The 15,589-nt window shown below is 64.0% G+C and overlaps 3 protein-coding genes across 4 annotated transcripts; 2 read left to right on the forward strand and 1 right to left on the reverse strand.

Annotated features, from left to right (window-relative positions):
• Window positions 1–16: 16 nt before the first annotated feature.
• Window positions 17–4,055, reverse strand: AGRP (agouti related neuropeptide). Of its 2 annotated transcripts, XM_080552680.1 has the most exons (4): window positions 2,654–4,046; window positions 1,335–1,523; window positions 1,118–1,212; window positions 17–312 (listed from the first exon to the last, which is right to left on the reverse strand). In XM_080552680.1, the coding sequence occupies exons 2-4, from the start codon at window positions 1,507–1,509 to the stop codon at window positions 121–123; spliced, it is 462 nt and encodes a 153-aa protein (XP_080408806.1). In that variant the 5' UTR covers window positions 1,510–1,523; window positions 2,654–4,046; the 3' UTR covers window positions 17–120. The 2 variants fall into 2 exon arrangements, with proteins under 2 accessions (XP_080408806.1, XP_080408807.1); XM_080552681.1 differs by having other exon boundaries at window positions 1,335–4,055.
• On the forward strand, window positions 4,056–10,261 carry LOC308176621 (SNF-related serine/threonine-protein kinase-like). Its single transcript, XM_080552640.1, has 6 exons — window positions 4,056–4,197; window positions 5,713–6,314; window positions 8,072–8,213; window positions 8,412–8,624; window positions 8,748–8,885; window positions 8,972–10,261. The coding sequence occupies exons 2-6, from the start codon at window positions 5,744–5,746 to the stop codon at window positions 9,738–9,740; spliced, it is 1,833 nt and encodes a 610-aa protein (XP_080408766.1). The 5' UTR covers window positions 4,056–4,197; window positions 5,713–5,743; the 3' UTR covers window positions 9,741–10,261.
• Window positions 10,262–11,590: 1,329 nt separating this feature from the next.
• Window positions 11,591–15,518, forward strand: SETD6 (SET domain containing 6, protein lysine methyltransferase). The gene is made up of 8 exons (XM_080552661.1): window positions 11,591–11,820; window positions 11,905–12,049; window positions 12,257–12,398; window positions 12,688–12,882; window positions 13,073–13,196; window positions 13,635–13,815; window positions 14,030–14,172; window positions 15,027–15,518. Exons 1-8 carry the CDS (start codon window positions 11,734–11,736, stop codon window positions 15,333–15,335), a joined length of 1,326 nt encoding a protein of 441 aa, XP_080408787.1. The 5' UTR covers window positions 11,591–11,733; the 3' UTR covers window positions 15,336–15,518.
• The last annotated feature ends 71 nt before the right edge of the window (window positions 15,519–15,589 follow it).

Below are 15,589 nucleotides of genomic sequence, written 5' to 3' on the forward strand. Positions count from 1 at the left end.
CAGCCCCACTCTCAGCGACAGGTTTGCTATCGGCTGCTTTATTGGAGCTGCGGAGGAAGAGGCTCGTGGGGAGAGGCCCGTAGTGGCCCCGAGGGGCGAGGAGCAGGCAGCCCTGTGGCACTAGTTCTTGCCACACGGGAAATTGGTGCTGATCTTCCTGCAGTAGCAGAAAGCGTTGAAGAAGCGGCAGTAGCAGGTGGCGCAGGGGTCGCAGCAGGGGATCTGGTGGCCCAGGCAGGACTCCAGGAGGCGGACACACCGGCGGGGAGAACGCTCTTCTCGGCCCGGAGCCTGCAGGGCTGTGGATGACGCCTGCCAGAGAGAGGAGGAGGGAGAGGGTTTGTGGTCTGCCGGCTGGTGATGAAGAACTGTTTTGGAGAGAGCCAGGAGCCCAAGGCAGCTCCATCTCAAACAAAATGAGGCTTGCCAAAACCAGAGATATCCAGAGCTCAGCCTGGCCCCAAGAGAAGAGACTCGGGGCTTTGTGCTGAACCCTTTTTTCACTTCAGTGGTTGATCCATGAACCCCTTGGGTCAGGGGTAGCAGGAACAGGTCCCGCTTGGACCCTCCAAGGGGAAGGACGGGGTCCGTGTGTTACTCCAAACAGACCTGATGGTCCTCGACAGTGGATTCCCCGCTCCCATTCCCTCTGGCTGGAAGTGTCCTCACAGTCCCCACTGATTTTTACTGAACAATTGGTCTGGCTTGAGAAATTTCAAAAGAGGATGTTTCACGCCCATTTTTCATTACGGAAATGTGTGGTGGGAAGTTTCAGTTCCCACAGTTTCTTAGGAAATTAGGCAGGGAAACCTCACCTGCCCTCAGAACTTCCCTCCCTCCAGCCAGTTCCCCTCCCAGCCCCTGCAGCAGCGTCCCTGGAAGGCCAACCCCAAAGGAACGGCTTTCCCAGCCCCGTGATGTCCAGCTTCCCAAGCTCCAAGCACGTCCACGCTCCTCAGCAGACAGCGAAGGGATGCTCCCTTCCCAGACCACGTTTAGGGTTTGCTCAAAACCACCCTGGCCGCTAGGGCATGGAGAAGCCTGGTGTGGCTCAAAGCAGCCCTGGTGCTTTTTTATAATTATTTTTTTAGGAAAACACAAGATCACGGAGCATTACCTGCGGTTCCAGCGCACTGCTTTTCTGCAGGAGGTCATCATCAGCTTCTTGGACCTCCAGGGCCATCTGATCAAACTCCGGCCTGGGAAGAGCTCCTGCAAAATAGAGAGGGGCTGGACACTGGCACTGCAGGGCAGCTGCTGGCTGCGTGTGGGCTCCCCGCTTCTATTTTGGGGGCCTGGGTGTGCCAGCAAGGGACGGGGAGCACAGGACTCACCTGCAGGCTCCACCGCCACCTCCTTGACTTTACGCAGCAGGCTGGAGTAGCGGGCTCTGTCTGCCCCGTACAGCCCGGCGCTCATCTTCTGCAGGTGTCCGTGGCTGAGGTCCGAGGTGAGGATGGCCTGGATGCCCTGCAGCAGCCCGTAGCACAGCAGCAGCACGTTCAGCATGGTCCTGGGGTGACCTGCGAGGAAGGGGCATGGCCAAGGGCAGCCCGTGCCAGCTGTGACGTTGGCTCGGGTGCTCTCGTGCACCCCAGCTCTGGGCCTGCCCTCTCCACGATGTTCCCCAGCTAGGTGTTCCCACCAGGAGATGGTGCTGCCACCAGGAGATGGGAAGCCCTCGGGCACAGCCAGTCCTCCTCTCCAGCCAGAAGCACTGGGACCTCCCCTGTCCCATGGCCTGGCAGGGGACAAAGCCCCCACAGGTGGCCCAGTGCCAAGCCTGGCACCCAACTTCAACAGCGAGAACAAGAGGGAAGGCTGTGAGGTCTGATGCTCTGTCCCCCGCTACCGGACTTCAGACGGGAGCGTCCAAAGTGATCTGAAGCTGGTTCTGCCTCCCGGAGATGGGACCTGAGCTGTTTGTGGAGGCTCAGGGTCTCCCTGCCCATCTTCCAGGCCGCCGCGAGGCCACACGTGCCCACCTGCCAGTGCACAGGCTGCGGCCGAAACGGGTCCCACGAAGCTCCTGCCTGGCACTTAGGCTCACAGGGCACAGAAATGCCGCTGGTTTTAAAGGCCAGAAGCTGGTCCTTACAGCCTGGGCTGCATCTGGGCATGTAACCCCAATAACCCACAGAGGCTCAGCTGGATGGCTGATGTGTGGGGGGCGTTTGCGTGCAGCCTCCTCTGCCTGGTCAAGCTGTCTGGAGACTGGGCAGCACCATCCAGTGTCCCCAGGTGGGACCAGCCCGTGGTTTCCCCCTGCCCCAGTGCAGGGCTCCCTGCCCGTGGGGGAATCCAGATTCTCCTCTCCCAGTGCGGGACAGGGCTGTGAGCTTCAGCAGCCTGAAAACCATGCGGGGAGCCAAAAAGGGGACCCGGGAGCGGTGACCCTGTCCCACGCAGGCAGCCCAGACCCGTGACACCCAGCTCCTGCTCCTTCGGCCGGGCCAAAAAGCCACGCAGGGGCTCCAGCCTGGCAGCCTGGACCCACTCACCCCTCCTCACCCCACAAAACCACCCCATGCTGTGCCACGGGAGACCCCCTCCATGTCCAGGGGACCCCCACGGACCTGTGTGGGGTGCCCCCATCGCTCCTCCCGCCCGGCCCCGCGGCCCAGACCCTTCCCTGGGGCAGAACCCCACCGACCTCCAGGCACAGAGGGGCTCCGAGCGCGCTGCTCCGCCAGGCTCGCTGGGAGCGCGGCTCTCCGCTTCGACGTCCTCCCCGCATGCTTACGGGAATTTATATCGGCTCCCTGTTAATTAAGTGCCGCGGCCGCGTGACTCCGCTAACCACCGGGTAGGTGGGCTGCTCTGGAAACGGGGCTTCGGCTGGCCGGCGAGGCGGGCGGCGGGGCGGTGCGTGGGAGGGAGGGCTCCTGCGTGGGGCTGCGGCGAGGAGCTCGGCCCCACCTGCCCCAAAATCCAGGTGAGGCCACCCAGCGGTGCGAGGTCCTGGCTGCCCCATGCCGGAGGAGCCGTGGGATCCCATGTCCCATGGGGGCCCGTGCCAGAGGAGCCTCTGGCTGCGCCCGGCCTCGCTCCATCATCCCTCCGCGTGCTTTGGAGAAACCTGCTCCCAGGCAGAGGAACATCAGCGCTGCTCTCCCCAGACACACAGAGCTCTCTGCTGCTTTTTGAGGGTAAAATTGCCCGCCCCTAGCTCCTGGCGTGAGTCCAGCCACAGCTCAGAGCCCATTTGCAGCCTCCACTCCCAACCACTACCCGTCCGCAGGGCCTCGGGGCCCCCATCTGTGCTAACTGCGCCTCTCCTTCCTTGATCCCTTCCAGAACCTGCAGCGTCTCCGAGCTCCCGCAGGAGCTCCCTGCGCACCCAGGGCTGGCCTCCGCCACGGCGAGGACAACCAGCAGCACCAGCCCCCGGCCCCGACGGCGGCTTCCACGGCCGCATGGCGGATGCGGCTCCTCGAGCTTCTCGGTGCCGGGACCTTCGGGCGCCGCACCCAAACCCAGGGGAAGCTGCGGCGAAGCCTGGTGTGGGCTGGGCGGCAGCAGCTCAGCACCCGCACAGCCTCTCACCGGCCCTCCAGCCCCGCACCCAGCCGCGATGCCCCCATCCTACCCACACCGTGGGGTCCCCTACAGCCGGGGTGCAGGCCCACCCTGCGCCCAGTCCCGGCAGGTGCCCGTGCCCCGTCCAGCACCACGGGGCAGCTCCATGCCCCCAGCCCCTACACCCCGGGGGGGTTGGTTCTGGGTGCCAGGGGAGGGGGCAGCGCTGCCACCGTCGCGAAGCGGTGACGCCAGCCCCGAGCGGGCTCAGCCTGGCTCATTAGGGTCTGGCTGATTAAGGCCCGGCTCATTAGGGCCTGGCTCATTAGGGCCCCTCCGGCGGCCGCGCTCGGAGGGCTTCTGGGAAGGCATTAGCGGAGCGCGCTGAGAGCTCCTTAACCGGCGGGAGCTTTTTTTAGCCCCCCGGCCCCCTAACGAGCTAAACGAGCCGCCCGCCGCTTCCAGGAACGGCCCCGGGCTCCGCGCCCGCCCCCCTCCCACCGCCCCGGCGCCTCGCTCAAACCCCCGGGGCCGCCCCCCCCGCGCTGGGTGCGCTGAGCTGCGCCCGGCCTCGGCGCGGCGCCGGGGCCCTTTAAGGCGCGCCCCCGAGCCGCGTGACGTCAGCGGGGCGGGCGCGCCGGGACGCAGCAGCCCCGCGGCCCCGAGCTCCGGCGGGCGGTGAGAGCCGGGGGGGGGGCTGGGAGCGGGGTTTGGGGTGCGCGGGGGTCTCAGAGTGGGGCTTCGGGGTGTGCAGGGGGCTGGGAGCGGGGTGTTAGGGTGCGTGGGAGTCTGGGAGTGAGGTTTTGGGGCGCACAGGGGGCTGGGAGGGGGTTTTTGGGGTGCACAGGGGGCTGGGAGTGAGGTTTTGGGGTGCACGGGGGTCTCAAAGTGGGGTTTTGGGGTGCACAGGGGTCTGGGAGTGAGTTTTCGGGGTGTTGGGGGTCTGGGAGTGAGGTTTCGGGGTGCGCAGGGAGCTGGGAGCGGGGTGCTGGGGTGCACTGGGGTCTCAGAGTTTGGTTTTGGGGTGCACAAGGGGCTGGGCGTAGGGTGTTGGGGTGTACCGGGGTCTGGCAGTGGGGTTTTGGGGTGTGCAGGGGTCAAGGAGTGGGGTGCCGGGTGCTGGGAGTGGGGTTTTGGGGTGCACAAGGGTCTGGGAGTGGGGTGTTAAGGTGCACAGGAATCTGGGAATGAGGTTTTGGGGTATTGGGGGTCTGGGAGTGAGGTTTCAGGGTGCTCAGGGAGCTGGGAGCGGGGCGCTGGGGTGTGCAGGGGTCTCAGAGTGGGGTTTTGGGGTGTGCAGGGGGCAGGGAGTGGGGTTTTGGGGGGCACAGGGGTCTCAGAGTGGGGTTTTGGGGTGTGCAGGGGGCAGGGAGTGGGGTTTTGGGGTGTGCAGGGGGCTGAAAGTGGGGTGTTGGGGTGCACAAGGGTCTGGGTGTGGGGTGTTGGGGTGTACAGGGAGCTGGGAGTGGGGTGTTGGGGTGTCCAGGGGGCTGGGGGAGTGTTGGGGGCCCAGGAGTGGGGTTTTGGGGTGCACATGGGGCTGGGGGGATGGAGGTTGTGGGGTGTTGGGGTGCTGAGGGCTGGAAGTAGGGTTTTGGGGTGTGCAGAGGACTGGGGCTTGGGATGCCCAGGGTCTTGGGGTTCTGGGGGGGCTGGAGGTGGGGGTGCTGGGGACGAGGGGGATATTGGGGTGCCCAGGTTAGTGGGGTGCTGGGGACCAGGGGGTTGAGGTGCTGGGAGGCTGGAGGTTGGGATATTGGGGTGCTGAGGAACTGGGAGGTTGGTGTGCTGGGGAAAAGGAATTAGTATTGGGGTGACTGGAGGTTGGGGTACTGGGGTGCCCAAGGGGATGGGGACTGGGGGGATACTGGTGTGCCCAGGGTTGGGTGCTGGGGACTGGAAGTGGTGTTACTGGGATGCCCAGGGGACCGGGGTGCTGAGGGTTGGGGGATGTTGGGGTGCCTGGGGTCGGGGGGTGCAGAGATCCTGGAATTTGGGGTGTCAGGGTGCTGGGGATGTGGAGGTTGGGGTGCCAGAGGTGCTGGGGACCTGGAGGTAGGGGGGGTTATCGGGGTGCTGGGAGGCTGGAGGTGCTGGGGACCAGGGAGATATCGGGGTGCAGCGCCGTCGGCGCTGGGGCGCTGGGGACTCCGGAGGCGGGGGGTGTCCGCTCAGCACCCCCCTGCCCCGCAGCGCCCCATGCCCGTCCCCGCCTGACGCCGCCATGGCCGAGGGCAAGATCGCGGGGCTGTACGACCTGGAGCGCACGCTGGGCAAGGGGCACTTCGCGGTGGTGAAGCTGGCGCGGCACGTCTTCACCGGGCAGCGCGTGGCCGTCAAGGTGATCGACAAGAGCAAGCTGGCGGGCGAGGCGGCCGGGCAGCTGCTGCAGGAGGTGCGCTGCATGAAGCTGGTGCAGCACCCCAACGTGGTGCGCCTCTACGAGGTCATCGACACCCACTCCAAGCTCTACCTCATCCTGGAGCTGGGCGACGGCGGCGACATGTTCGACCACATCATGCGGCACGAGGGCGGCCTGGCCGAGGGCCGCGCCAAGCACTACTTCGCGCAGATCGTCCACGCCATCTCCTACTGCCACAAGCTGCACGTGGTGCACCGTGACCTCAAGCCCGAGAACGTCGTCTTCTTCCAGGAGCAGGGGGTGGTCAAGCTCACGGACTTTGGCTTCAGCAACCGCTTCCAGCCCGGCAAGATGCTCACCACCAGCTGCGGCTCGCTGGCGTACTCGGCGCCGGAGATCCTGCTCGGGGACGAGTACGACGCGCCGGCCGTCGGTAAGGGCGCAGCGCGCGGGTGACACCCGCCCCGAGCTCGTGCCTCCCTTGTGTGTGCGTATCGCCCCGCCAGGATGTGGTGTGTGGGTGTGCACGGGCTTGCTCTGCTTGCGCTCCCCTTTCCCGTGGAGTTTTGGGCATCCTCAGGGCCCCGGGGGATAAATCCTGCACTGGGACGTTTGGCCACAGCGAGGGGTGGTGACGGGAGGCAGAGCGAGGCTGAGCCCGGCGCAGCTCCGAGCCGGAGGTGATTCGGTGCCGGAAGGAAACCTGCTCGGGATGCCGCTGCCTGCAGCTCGGAAAGTTTCCTCCGCTCGGCCCCCGCCCTGGTGGAGCTTCCTGCCGGGGTTCGGGGCCCGTCCCGGGGCGCAGGGAGGCCCCGCAGGGACAGCGGGGACGTGGGAGGAGAGGCAGGGCTGGGAGCTGCGCCAGCTCCGCTGGAATTTGGGGCAGGAGGATTGAGCAAAACAAAACGCTGGAGCTCTTAAAGGCAACGGCCCGGTTTCAGCACGGAGGGAGAAGGATCCTGAAGTGGGAGCTGGCAGGGCTCGGAGGGGTGGTAGAAACACGAATGCCTAGCTCTGCAGAAGCAAATCAAGCGAGAAAGCCAGCGCAGATGAGAAATTTAAAAATGCAGGCACTTAAGGAGCTGAAGGTATTAGCAGAGAGCCCCGGGCCTGCGCTCAGCATCCTAAAAATAAACGATTCTGCAATAGCAAGAAAATCAGTCTCCGAGCCGCCACGGGGGGCGGGAGCGCTGCACGGGCGCGTTTCTGCAGCGGGTCTGTGTGGCAGTCACAAGGAGGCACGTGAAGATGACTGCTGCGGCTGGCGGCGGGGCTGGCCCTGTCCCTGTCCCCAGAGGAGGGCAGCGAGCCCGTTTGGGCCGGTGCCCGCGCAGCTGGGAGAGCTCAGAGCTGCCGCAGCCTGTAAGGCAGCGGGGAGCTCTGGTGGCGGTGCCACCCCGCTTCAGGGACCCCCTCCAGGGGGGCTGGCGCAGCAGATGCGGGCTGCGGGTGCGTGCTGGAGCCCTGACCCTAGCGGACCCGGATGGATCATGGGCACCCAGCGCTGCTCCTCCTGGTGCCTGTGCACGGCCGTCCCCGCTGCCCACCTGGGCAGGTGGCCCACTGGTGGCTCTGAGCGACAGGGACGAGGCCGTGGTGCTGTGATGTGCCCTCGTGAGGGTGCTGTCCTGCGTGGGAGCCCTGATCCCAGCCGTGGCCGGGTCCTGCCACTGCCAGCCAGAACCTTCCTGCTGGGTGTGCTTGGGCCAAGACCCCAGGCAGTGGTCTTGGGGCTGTGCGGAGCTGTTGGGGTCATGCAGCCCCTGGTCCCACCTGTCCCCGGTGTCTTTGTGGTGTCCCCTCCAGCACATCCTGGCGCTGGGATCCACCTGGGACCTGTGTGGTCCGTGGCTGAGCTGAGCCAAGTGCAGGTGATGAGAAACAATGACCAGGAGGTGACAGAGCAGGTGGTCTTCACGCACTGACCACCGTCTCTTTTGTGAAGTCCCTGGGGACCTGCTCAGATGTGGGACGGGTGAGGTCCTTCCCCACATTGGTGGCGCCTGCCGTGGGGCAGGACCCGGAGCAGTCCCCCCGAGGGGCGCCGTTCCTGCCTGCGCCCTGCTGGAACCTGCTGGGGGGTACCTGGGCTCTCCTTGAGGGTCCTCAGTGAGGCTGGGGACACCGGCCTGGCCGTGGTGGTCGCACTGGCTGGGGTTGCTGAACCTCATCCTCATCTTCCTCTTGCAGACATCTGGAGCCTGGGCGTCATCCTCTACATGCTGGTGTGCGGGCAGCCGCCCTTCCAGGAGGCCAACGACAGCGAGACGCTCACCATGATCATGGACTGCCGCTACACCGTGCCCCCGCACGTGTCGGCGCAGTGCTCTGAGTAGGCATCTCTCCCCACTGGCCCCGTGTAACCCCGGGGTGGGTGCCCCCGTCCCTGTGGGTGCCCCGTCCCCATGGGTGTCCCTGTGGGAGCCCTGTCCCCACCCCCGTGGGTGCCCCAGGATCGGGTTGGGGATGGGGGAAAGCTCCCGGCTGTGCTCTGATGGAGGTTCCCGGTGTCGCTCCCTTCCCCGGGCAGTCTCATCTCCAGGATGCTGCAGCGGGACCCCCGGCAGCGAGCCTCCCTGGAGCAGATCGAGGGCCACGCGTGGCTGCAGGGGGTGGACCCGTCCCCCGCCAGCCGCTCCCTGCTGCCCCTCACCTCGCACAAGCGCGTGTCCCGGGAGGAGCACGAGATCATCATCCAGGCCATGACGTGCGGGCACATCGCCGATCGGGACACCATCCAGGAGTGAGTGTCGGGCGCGTCTGTGGCCGGGAGAGCGCGCTGGGGAAAGAGGTTGGAGACCCCGAGGGTCGCTCCTGGGAGCGCGTCCCTCGGGCGCTGACGCTCGCCCCTCCCCGTGTCGCGCAGGGCGCTGGAGGCCGACCGCTACAACCACATCACGGCCACCTACTTCTTGCTGGCGGAGAGGATGCTGCGGGAGAAGCAGGAGGAGCAGGGCCGCCGCCGGAGCCTCCTCTACGACCTGGCCAAGCAGGTGCAGAGCAGGTGAGCCCTCGCCGCCCCCCGCCACCCCCAGCCCCATGCACAGTGTCAGGCTGGGCGCTGACTCCTCCGCTCCTCCCCGCTCTCAGGACTGACCTCTCGGACACGTTCAGCCCCGTGGATGGCACCGGTGGCCTTCAGCCCGGCAGCCCCCAGCCCCCCTCGCTGTCTGCCTGTGGGGACGGCAGTGACAGCAGCCGCGGCGTCCGCCAGCCCCCCCGGGTGCTGCTGAAGGCCCCCGCCATCGACACCACCATCACCAAGAGCGCCCCGGCCCTGCAGCAGATCTGCGAGGAGGAGGAGGAAGAGGAGGAGGAGGAGGGCAGGCCCGCCGTGTTGGAGAGGAAGAGCAGCTCGCTGAACCAGGAGCAGATGCGAGATTTCCTCCGCGCCGGGGCCCGCCGGCTGTCGTGCCGCGGGGAGGTGCCGGGCCGGGGGGCCGAGCCGGGGGGCTGGGGGGGGCGCCCGGGTGCCATCGGAGGCGGGCGCGGAGCCCCGGGGCCCCTGGAGATGCGGGGGGACAGCACCGGGCCCCCCAAGGAGAGGGAGGGCATGGGGCGCCCCCAGGAAAGGGGGCCTGTCCTGCCACCATCCCCAGACCCCACGGACAAATGCCAGGGGCCGGGCAGCCCCCGCGGCCGTGCCGGGCGGCCGGTGGAGACCTCGGGCCCAGGGGGCACCGAGGCGGGCGCGGAGAATGTGATAAAGCTGGACCCGGGTAAGGGCAAGAGCGGCAGCCTGAGGGACCGGATCCTGCAGTTCCCGCTGTGCGAGAAAGCCCTGGCCTTCAAGATCCGTCCCAGCTCCAAGGAGAGCCTCCTGTCCCTGGGGCAGTTCAACTGCTGCCATGTCATTTAGCCCCGGGCGTGGGCCGTGTCCCCCTGCAGCCCCCGGTGCTGGCGGGCGCAGGGCTGCTGCACTGCTTCCACCCCGCTCACCCCCATCGCCCCCAGCGGCCCCCTCCCTGCCGCGGGGCCGGCTGGGCACGGGGGGGGGTTGGGCTGGGGTCCCTGCCCTCCCCGCTGCCCCCAGCACCCCTACCCCGGGCTCAGGGACAGGTGGGCAATGACATTTTTTTAACTACTAGAAATAATTTTTTTAAATAGTCTATTTTAATGTAATTAAATAAAGATTGCTATATCCCCCCCCCAGCCCCAGCACTCCTGGGACTGTGGCCCCAGGGCCAGGCTGTCCTGCCTGCACCCCCAGCCTGTCCCCCCCACCCCCAGATGCGCTTCCTATTTATTACCTCTTTGTTTTCTTGCTGGCAAGAAATGAATGACAAGTGAGGCGGGCGCTCGGCCCGCTGTGCGCTGAAGGGATCGGAGCCGCTGGGAAGCAAAGTTCATCGGTCCAATAAACCACGCTGCGGGTTTGGAGTGGTTGCCTCTTCTCTCTGGGGGGGTCTCCGAGTGGGGTATTATAGGAAGAGGAGATCATGGTGTGGGTTGGGCAGTGGATGGACAGATGGGCAGGCAGACCCCATGTCCACGGGAAAAGAGGCAGCAGAGGGTGCCTGGGGCAGGCTGCAGCCCCTACAGGGCCACCGCAGCACTCGGGCTCCCCTTGCTCCCACCTAAATGATAAAGCTTTCGCCTGAACAGGGGCTTGAACCCTGGACCCTCAGATTAAAAGTCTGATGCTCTCCCAACTGAGCTATCCAGGCTCACGTTTGGGATTTTGGGTGATGCTCAGAACAGCCCGGTGAGGCCCCTGTGTCCTTGTGCCACCAGGGCGATGAGATGGGGACTTGCTGCTACCACCAGGCTGACCCCAGAGCCCCTCTCCCTGCCCCTGCCCCTGCCCCGGGACGCTCAGCCCTGGGCAGGGAAGGGGCAGCTCCGCGGGGCAGCTCCGTCCATGCGGGGCCAGCTGAAGGCAGGACGGGCAGCGCCTGACCTGGGGGAGAGACGGGGCTGGGGACTGGGCACGTCCTGGGGCTCCTGCTTCTGAGAGCAATGGCCTGGAGCAGCCTCTGCCCCGTGCCAGTGCCCGGCTCCGCTCTCCCCGTGCACCAGAGTCCCTGACGCCTGCGCCCCAGCACCGCCAGCTCCTCGCCCCGCACAGGGATGGGCCCGCGGAGCCACGGATCCCGGGACACGCTGCGAAGGCCCAGCACGGCCTCCTCCAGCTCTGCCCCTTCTCCTGGCACCGCGGGATGCCCGAGGGCAGCCGTGGATCCTCTGAGGGAGGCAGGGGGGGAGCAGGGCCCGAGGCAAGGCCCGGAGCGCACGGCCTCCGCCGCGCTGCTGTGATCGTATAGTGGTCAGTACTCTGCGCTGTGGCCGCAGCGACCTCGGTTCGACTCCAAGTCACAGCAATGGTTTTGCAGAGATCCGGCGCAGCGCCACGTTGCCCGTTTTGCTCTCCGAAATGTTCCCCTCCGCGCCCCCGGCTGGGTGCTGGGCCCAGCACCGGGCTCCCCGGGACGGGGCGGACGTGGGGAGCCCAGGGAAGGGGCGCGAGGCGCTGGAGAGCCCGGAGCCTGCCTGCAATTAGGGAGGGGAGGCCGTGAAGGAGGCCGTGAAGGAGGCTGTGAGGGGAGGCTGTGAGGGGAGGCCGTGAGGGGAGGCTGTGAGGGGAGGCCGTGAGGGGAGGCTGTGAGGGGAGTCCATGAGGGCCCGGAGCCAGGCCCCTCAGCGGGGGCACAGCAGCCGGGGCCCCCTCCATGGCTGCGTGCTCTCTTTTTGGGGTCACCCCCGTCACGACGCCCCCATCTCATTAACCAGCAGCGCGCTAATTGCCTCCCCGAGGAGATTTTAGCGGGGGGGGCGCTGTGAGGAGGCGGCGTTCCCGCCCCGCCGCCCTTTCGGTCCCTCCGCAGCCACCGTCCCGGGCTGGCGGCAGCGAGATGGCGGCGGGCGGCGGCGGCGGAGGGGACCCCGCGGCGGCCTTCGTGGCGTGGTGCGGGGCGGCCGGCGTGCGGCTCAGCCCCAAGGTGGGGCCGGGGGGGGCCGGAGAGGGGCAGGGGGGGCACGCAGCGGGTCCCCCCCCCCCGCTGACGGGCAGCCTCTCGCCGCAGGTGCGCCTCAGCAGGCAGGGCACGGTGTCCGGGTACGGGCTGGTGGCCGGCGAGGAGCTGGCGGCGGGCGAGCTGCTGGTGGCCGTGCCGCGCCCCGCGCTGCTCTCCCAGCACACCTGCGGCATCCGCGGCCTGCTGCGGGACGGTGAGCACCGGGGGGGTGCGGGGGGTCCCCAGCCTGCCCGGGGGGCCGCTGGTCCTGCCCCAGCCCTGCCAGCAGCAGCAGCCCCCCCGGCTTCCAGGCAGGGCGTGAGGCCGCCTGTGGCACGGCTTATGTTCGGAGCAAATGGATAAAATCTGCCCTTAACCTGCTTTTATTTGTTTTTTTCCTCCATCACCTCTCGGTCCGTAGCCCAGGACTCTCTGCAGAGCCAGTCCGGGTGGGTGCCCCTCCTGCTGGCCCTGCTGTACGAGTACACGGCCAGCACCTCCCCGTGGCGGCCCTATTTTGCCCTCTGGGAGGACTTCAAGAGCTTGGATCACCCCATGTTCTGGTAAGGGGGTGCGGGGGGCTGTGGGGTGGCCACAGGGGACAGCTGCACCCCACTGCAGTGACGGGGCTGCTGCCCAGGAGGCTTGGGGGTGGAGGTGGTGCTGCGAGGCGGCTCCATCAGTCCTCTGCCTCCATCGGTCCTCCGTTCAGTTCTGCCAGTAGCCTGAGGGACCCTCCCAGGCCCTACCTGCAACAGCAATCAGGAATCCGGAGAGCAGGGGGAAGCTCAGATTCTGAAGGAAGGACTTTACAGCCCCTTCTCGCTGAAGCTGCTGTTTTCTTTGCACCAGGCCTGAAGAAGAAAGGACAAGGCTGCTGCAGGGCACAGGCATCCCAGAAGCAGTAGACAAGGACCTGGCTAACATCCACCTGGAGTACAGCTCCATCATCCTGCCTTTCATGCAGGCCCACCCCGATGTTTTTGACCCCAAGGTGCACACGCTGGAGTTGTACAAGCAGCTGGTGGCCTTCGTCATGGCTTACAGGTGAGAAGGGAAGGCTTTGCTCTCACAGAGGGGAGACAAAAGGCAAAAGGCAAGTCGTAGGATGAGGGGATGGTGAATGATCACAGACTGCGGTATTTGAAAGGCTGCAATTGCATGGGAGTGCAACTGTAAGCTGAATCCCTCTACTGCAAGATATAAAACAGTCCTGTCTTCATGTCCCTTGTCTTAGTTTTCAGGAACCGTTGGAGGAGGAAGATGAAGATGAGAAGGGACCCAATCCTCCCATGATGGTACCCGTAGCAGATATTTTGAATCACGTGGCCAACCACAACGCCAACCTGGAATATGCTCCCGTAAGTGCAAAGCCGTTGTGCCAGGCACCATCCCAGAGTTGAGCCCCTGTTCCTGCGAGGCTGGCTCTCCGACGCCACAGCAGCACTACTTACTTGCCAGGGCAGCTCGCTCAGTAACAGGAAGCTAGTTTGCTTGACACATGCAGCTGCTGCTTGCTTTGCCTTAGCCAGGACAAACTTACAGAGAGCTGAGTCTCTCTGAAGACACTGTTGCTGTAGGACAGGACGTGAAGCTTGTTTTTCTTGTTGCCTGCTATTGTGCACACAAGGTAGCTTTTTCCGTAGGATTATGTGTAAGGGATTGCACATACCTGAATCATGTTCCTGGGAAAGTCTCTGCTGAGGGAAAACCCAACACCCCTGCTCCAAGAACCACCCTGTTTATGACTGGTAGCATTGCCACAGCTGCCTTAGAGCCTCTCCCCTCTCTGCTTGCAGAAGTGTTTACGAATGGTTACAACACGGCCCATCAGCAAAGGGCAAGAGATCTTCAACACCTACGGGCAGATGGCCAACTGGCAGCTCCTGCACATGTACGGCTTCGCAGAGCCATATCCCGGCAACACCAACGACACGGCCGACATCCAGATGGTGACAGTGCGCAAGGCAGCGATGCAGCGTGAGCAGCCACGGGGGGACGGGATGGAGGAGGGGTGGCTCCTGTTAAATAGCGATGTAATGAAACTGGGCTCAAGGATAAAGGGAAAATGAGGCTCTTCCGTAGCATTTCAACTGCTGGGGCTGTGCCTTTTTTCTGCCTCCTGTTTCCTGTTCCCCACTCACCACCACTGCAAAGTGAGTTGGCTGTTGCAGCTCTGTTGCCTTCCAAACAGGTGCCAAAAATGAAGCACAGCAGCAACTGGTCTCAGAGCAGTGGGACTTCTTGTGCCAGCTGGAGATGGTGGGGGAGGAAGGCGCCTTCGTGCTTGGCTGGGATGAGGTGCTGACAGAGGAAGAGCTGTCTGTGACCCTCAAGGTAAGCAACGCTAGGTGGTTACCAGGTGGTCAGGAACACCACGGACATTGCAGCTGTTTGAACAGCATGCGAAATGGTGAAATGAAGGCAGACAAGCATGGGAAGGGATTTTGGTCCTAATAGTCTATGGGAAAGGAAGTCGCAGGTGGCTTTGCGCTGTTTCACAGGTCTCTGAATTAGAGAGAATGGGGAAATAAACAGTAGAAACAAAAACTTGAGCAAGGTAGAGATAAATTAACTTGGCTATAGTGTTAAAGATGAGCTTTGGGCAGTAGCCAGTTGCTGGCTGGCTCGAGGCACGTGTCTGAGGGTCTCTAACCAATTGTATGACCGATTTGGGCACGTGGACAGCGCATGGGGCTACGGTGAAAGTATATGTAGTGGAGAAAAACGGCAATAAAGGCCTCCTGTTCAAGAGCCATCAGGAGTCTGTGTCTTTCATCCCTACAAAAGTCCTGTGTGGGAAGTGGTAAGGGTGTAGCTGCCCAGCTGCCAGGCTTCCCAGGGCTCTGTTACTGTCCTTCCTTGGACCAGCCACCTGCATTTACTTGTATGCTGCCCTCAAGCAGCTCTGTAGGGTTGTTAACTTTGCAGGCAGCAGCTGAGATCTCCTGTTTGAAAGCTCTTCTAATCATGGAATCATGAAGTGGCTTTGGTTGGAATGGACCTTAAAGATGATCTAGTTCCAAGCCCCCTGCCATGGGCAGGGCTGCTATCTAAGCTGGTTTTACTTGTACTGCAGCCGAGGAACAATTCACCTGCTCCCTGTGGCCCTAAGACTGCAGTTCCCTAGGGAGGAAAGCCTGATACACTCACAGTGCCAGGGACGTGTCTCTTTGCCTGGGTCATTTCAGGTGCTGTGCATGTCAGAAGAAGAATTCAAGGAGTATAAGGAACAAGATGGCTGGGAAGACGACAGTGAGGAAGAGGAAAGCTCCACCCTTTCTAACGAAGCTCTCTCCAGACTTAAAACCCCTTGCAAGAAGCTCCTTTACGACAGTGTGCTGCTGACCCTGGAATCCTACGGGTCAGACCTGAAAGCAGACCAGGACTTGCTAAAAAAGGAAGCTTATGAGAAACTGAGTCGAAGGGAGCAGCAAGCTTTGCATGTACGCTATGGACAGAAAAGGATCTTGCATCAGCTACTAGAGCTGGTACGCTAAAAGCCTCACTGCCCCTGAAAGTGAACTGCCTGGAACTGTGCTCGGAGAGGGAAGGTCAGCCTTCAGCCTTCCCTTCTACAGCAGAGAATGGATGCCGAGATTGAATACGGACCCACTTGTTCCTCACGGTTTGTGGCTTTTCAGCTACCTCTACATAAAGATAAAAAAAATTCTTGCACAACAATAGCATTGTTGGGTGGCCTTATCTTACAGGGAAAGCTCTGGAGCACAACTACTGCCTTTTTCTGGAGGAC

This window comes from Anser brachyrhynchus, assembly GCF_964034855.1.
Source record: "Anser brachyrhynchus genome assembly, chromosome: 12".
NCBI classification, from domain to species: domain Eukaryota; kingdom Metazoa; phylum Chordata; class Aves; order Anseriformes; family Anatidae; genus Anser; species Anser brachyrhynchus.

Excerpts from the sequence above, each read along its gene's own strand:
- AGRP (XM_080552681.1), bottom strand. The coding sequence starts at position 1,509 with ATGCTGAACGTGCTGCTGCTGTGCTACGGGCTGCTGCAGGGCATCCAG. Across the intron at positions 1,213-1,334 it reads GGTGGCGGTGGAGCCTGCAG|GAGCTCTTCCCAGGCCGGAG; the intron begins GTGAGTCCTGTG and ends TCTATTTTGCAG. Across the intron at positions 313-1,117 it reads GCAGTGCGCTGGAACCGCAG|GCGTCATCCACAGCCCTGCA; the intron begins GTAATGCTCCGT and ends TCTCTCTGGCAG.
- SETD6 (XM_080552661.1), top strand. The coding sequence starts at position 11,734 with ATGGCGGCGGGCGGCGGCGGCGGAGGGGACCCCGCGGCGGCCTTCGTG. Across the intron at positions 13,816-14,029 it reads GCGCAAGGCAGCGATGCAGC|GTGCCAAAAATGAAGCACAG; the intron begins GTGAGCAGCCAC and ends CCTTCCAAACAG. Across the intron at positions 14,173-15,026 it reads AGCTGTCTGTGACCCTCAAG|GTGCTGTGCATGTCAGAAGA; the intron begins GTAAGCAACGCT and ends GGGTCATTTCAG.
- LOC308176621 (XM_080552640.1), top strand. The coding sequence starts at position 5,744 with ATGGCCGAGGGCAAGATCGCGGGGCTGTACGACCTGGAGCGCACGCTG. Across the intron at positions 6,315-8,071 it reads GTACGACGCGCCGGCCGTCG|ACATCTGGAGCCTGGGCGTC; the intron begins GTAAGGGCGCAG and ends TTCCTCTTGCAG. Across the intron at positions 8,214-8,411 it reads GTGTCGGCGCAGTGCTCTGA|TCTCATCTCCAGGATGCTGC; the intron begins GTAGGCATCTCT and ends TTCCCCGGGCAG.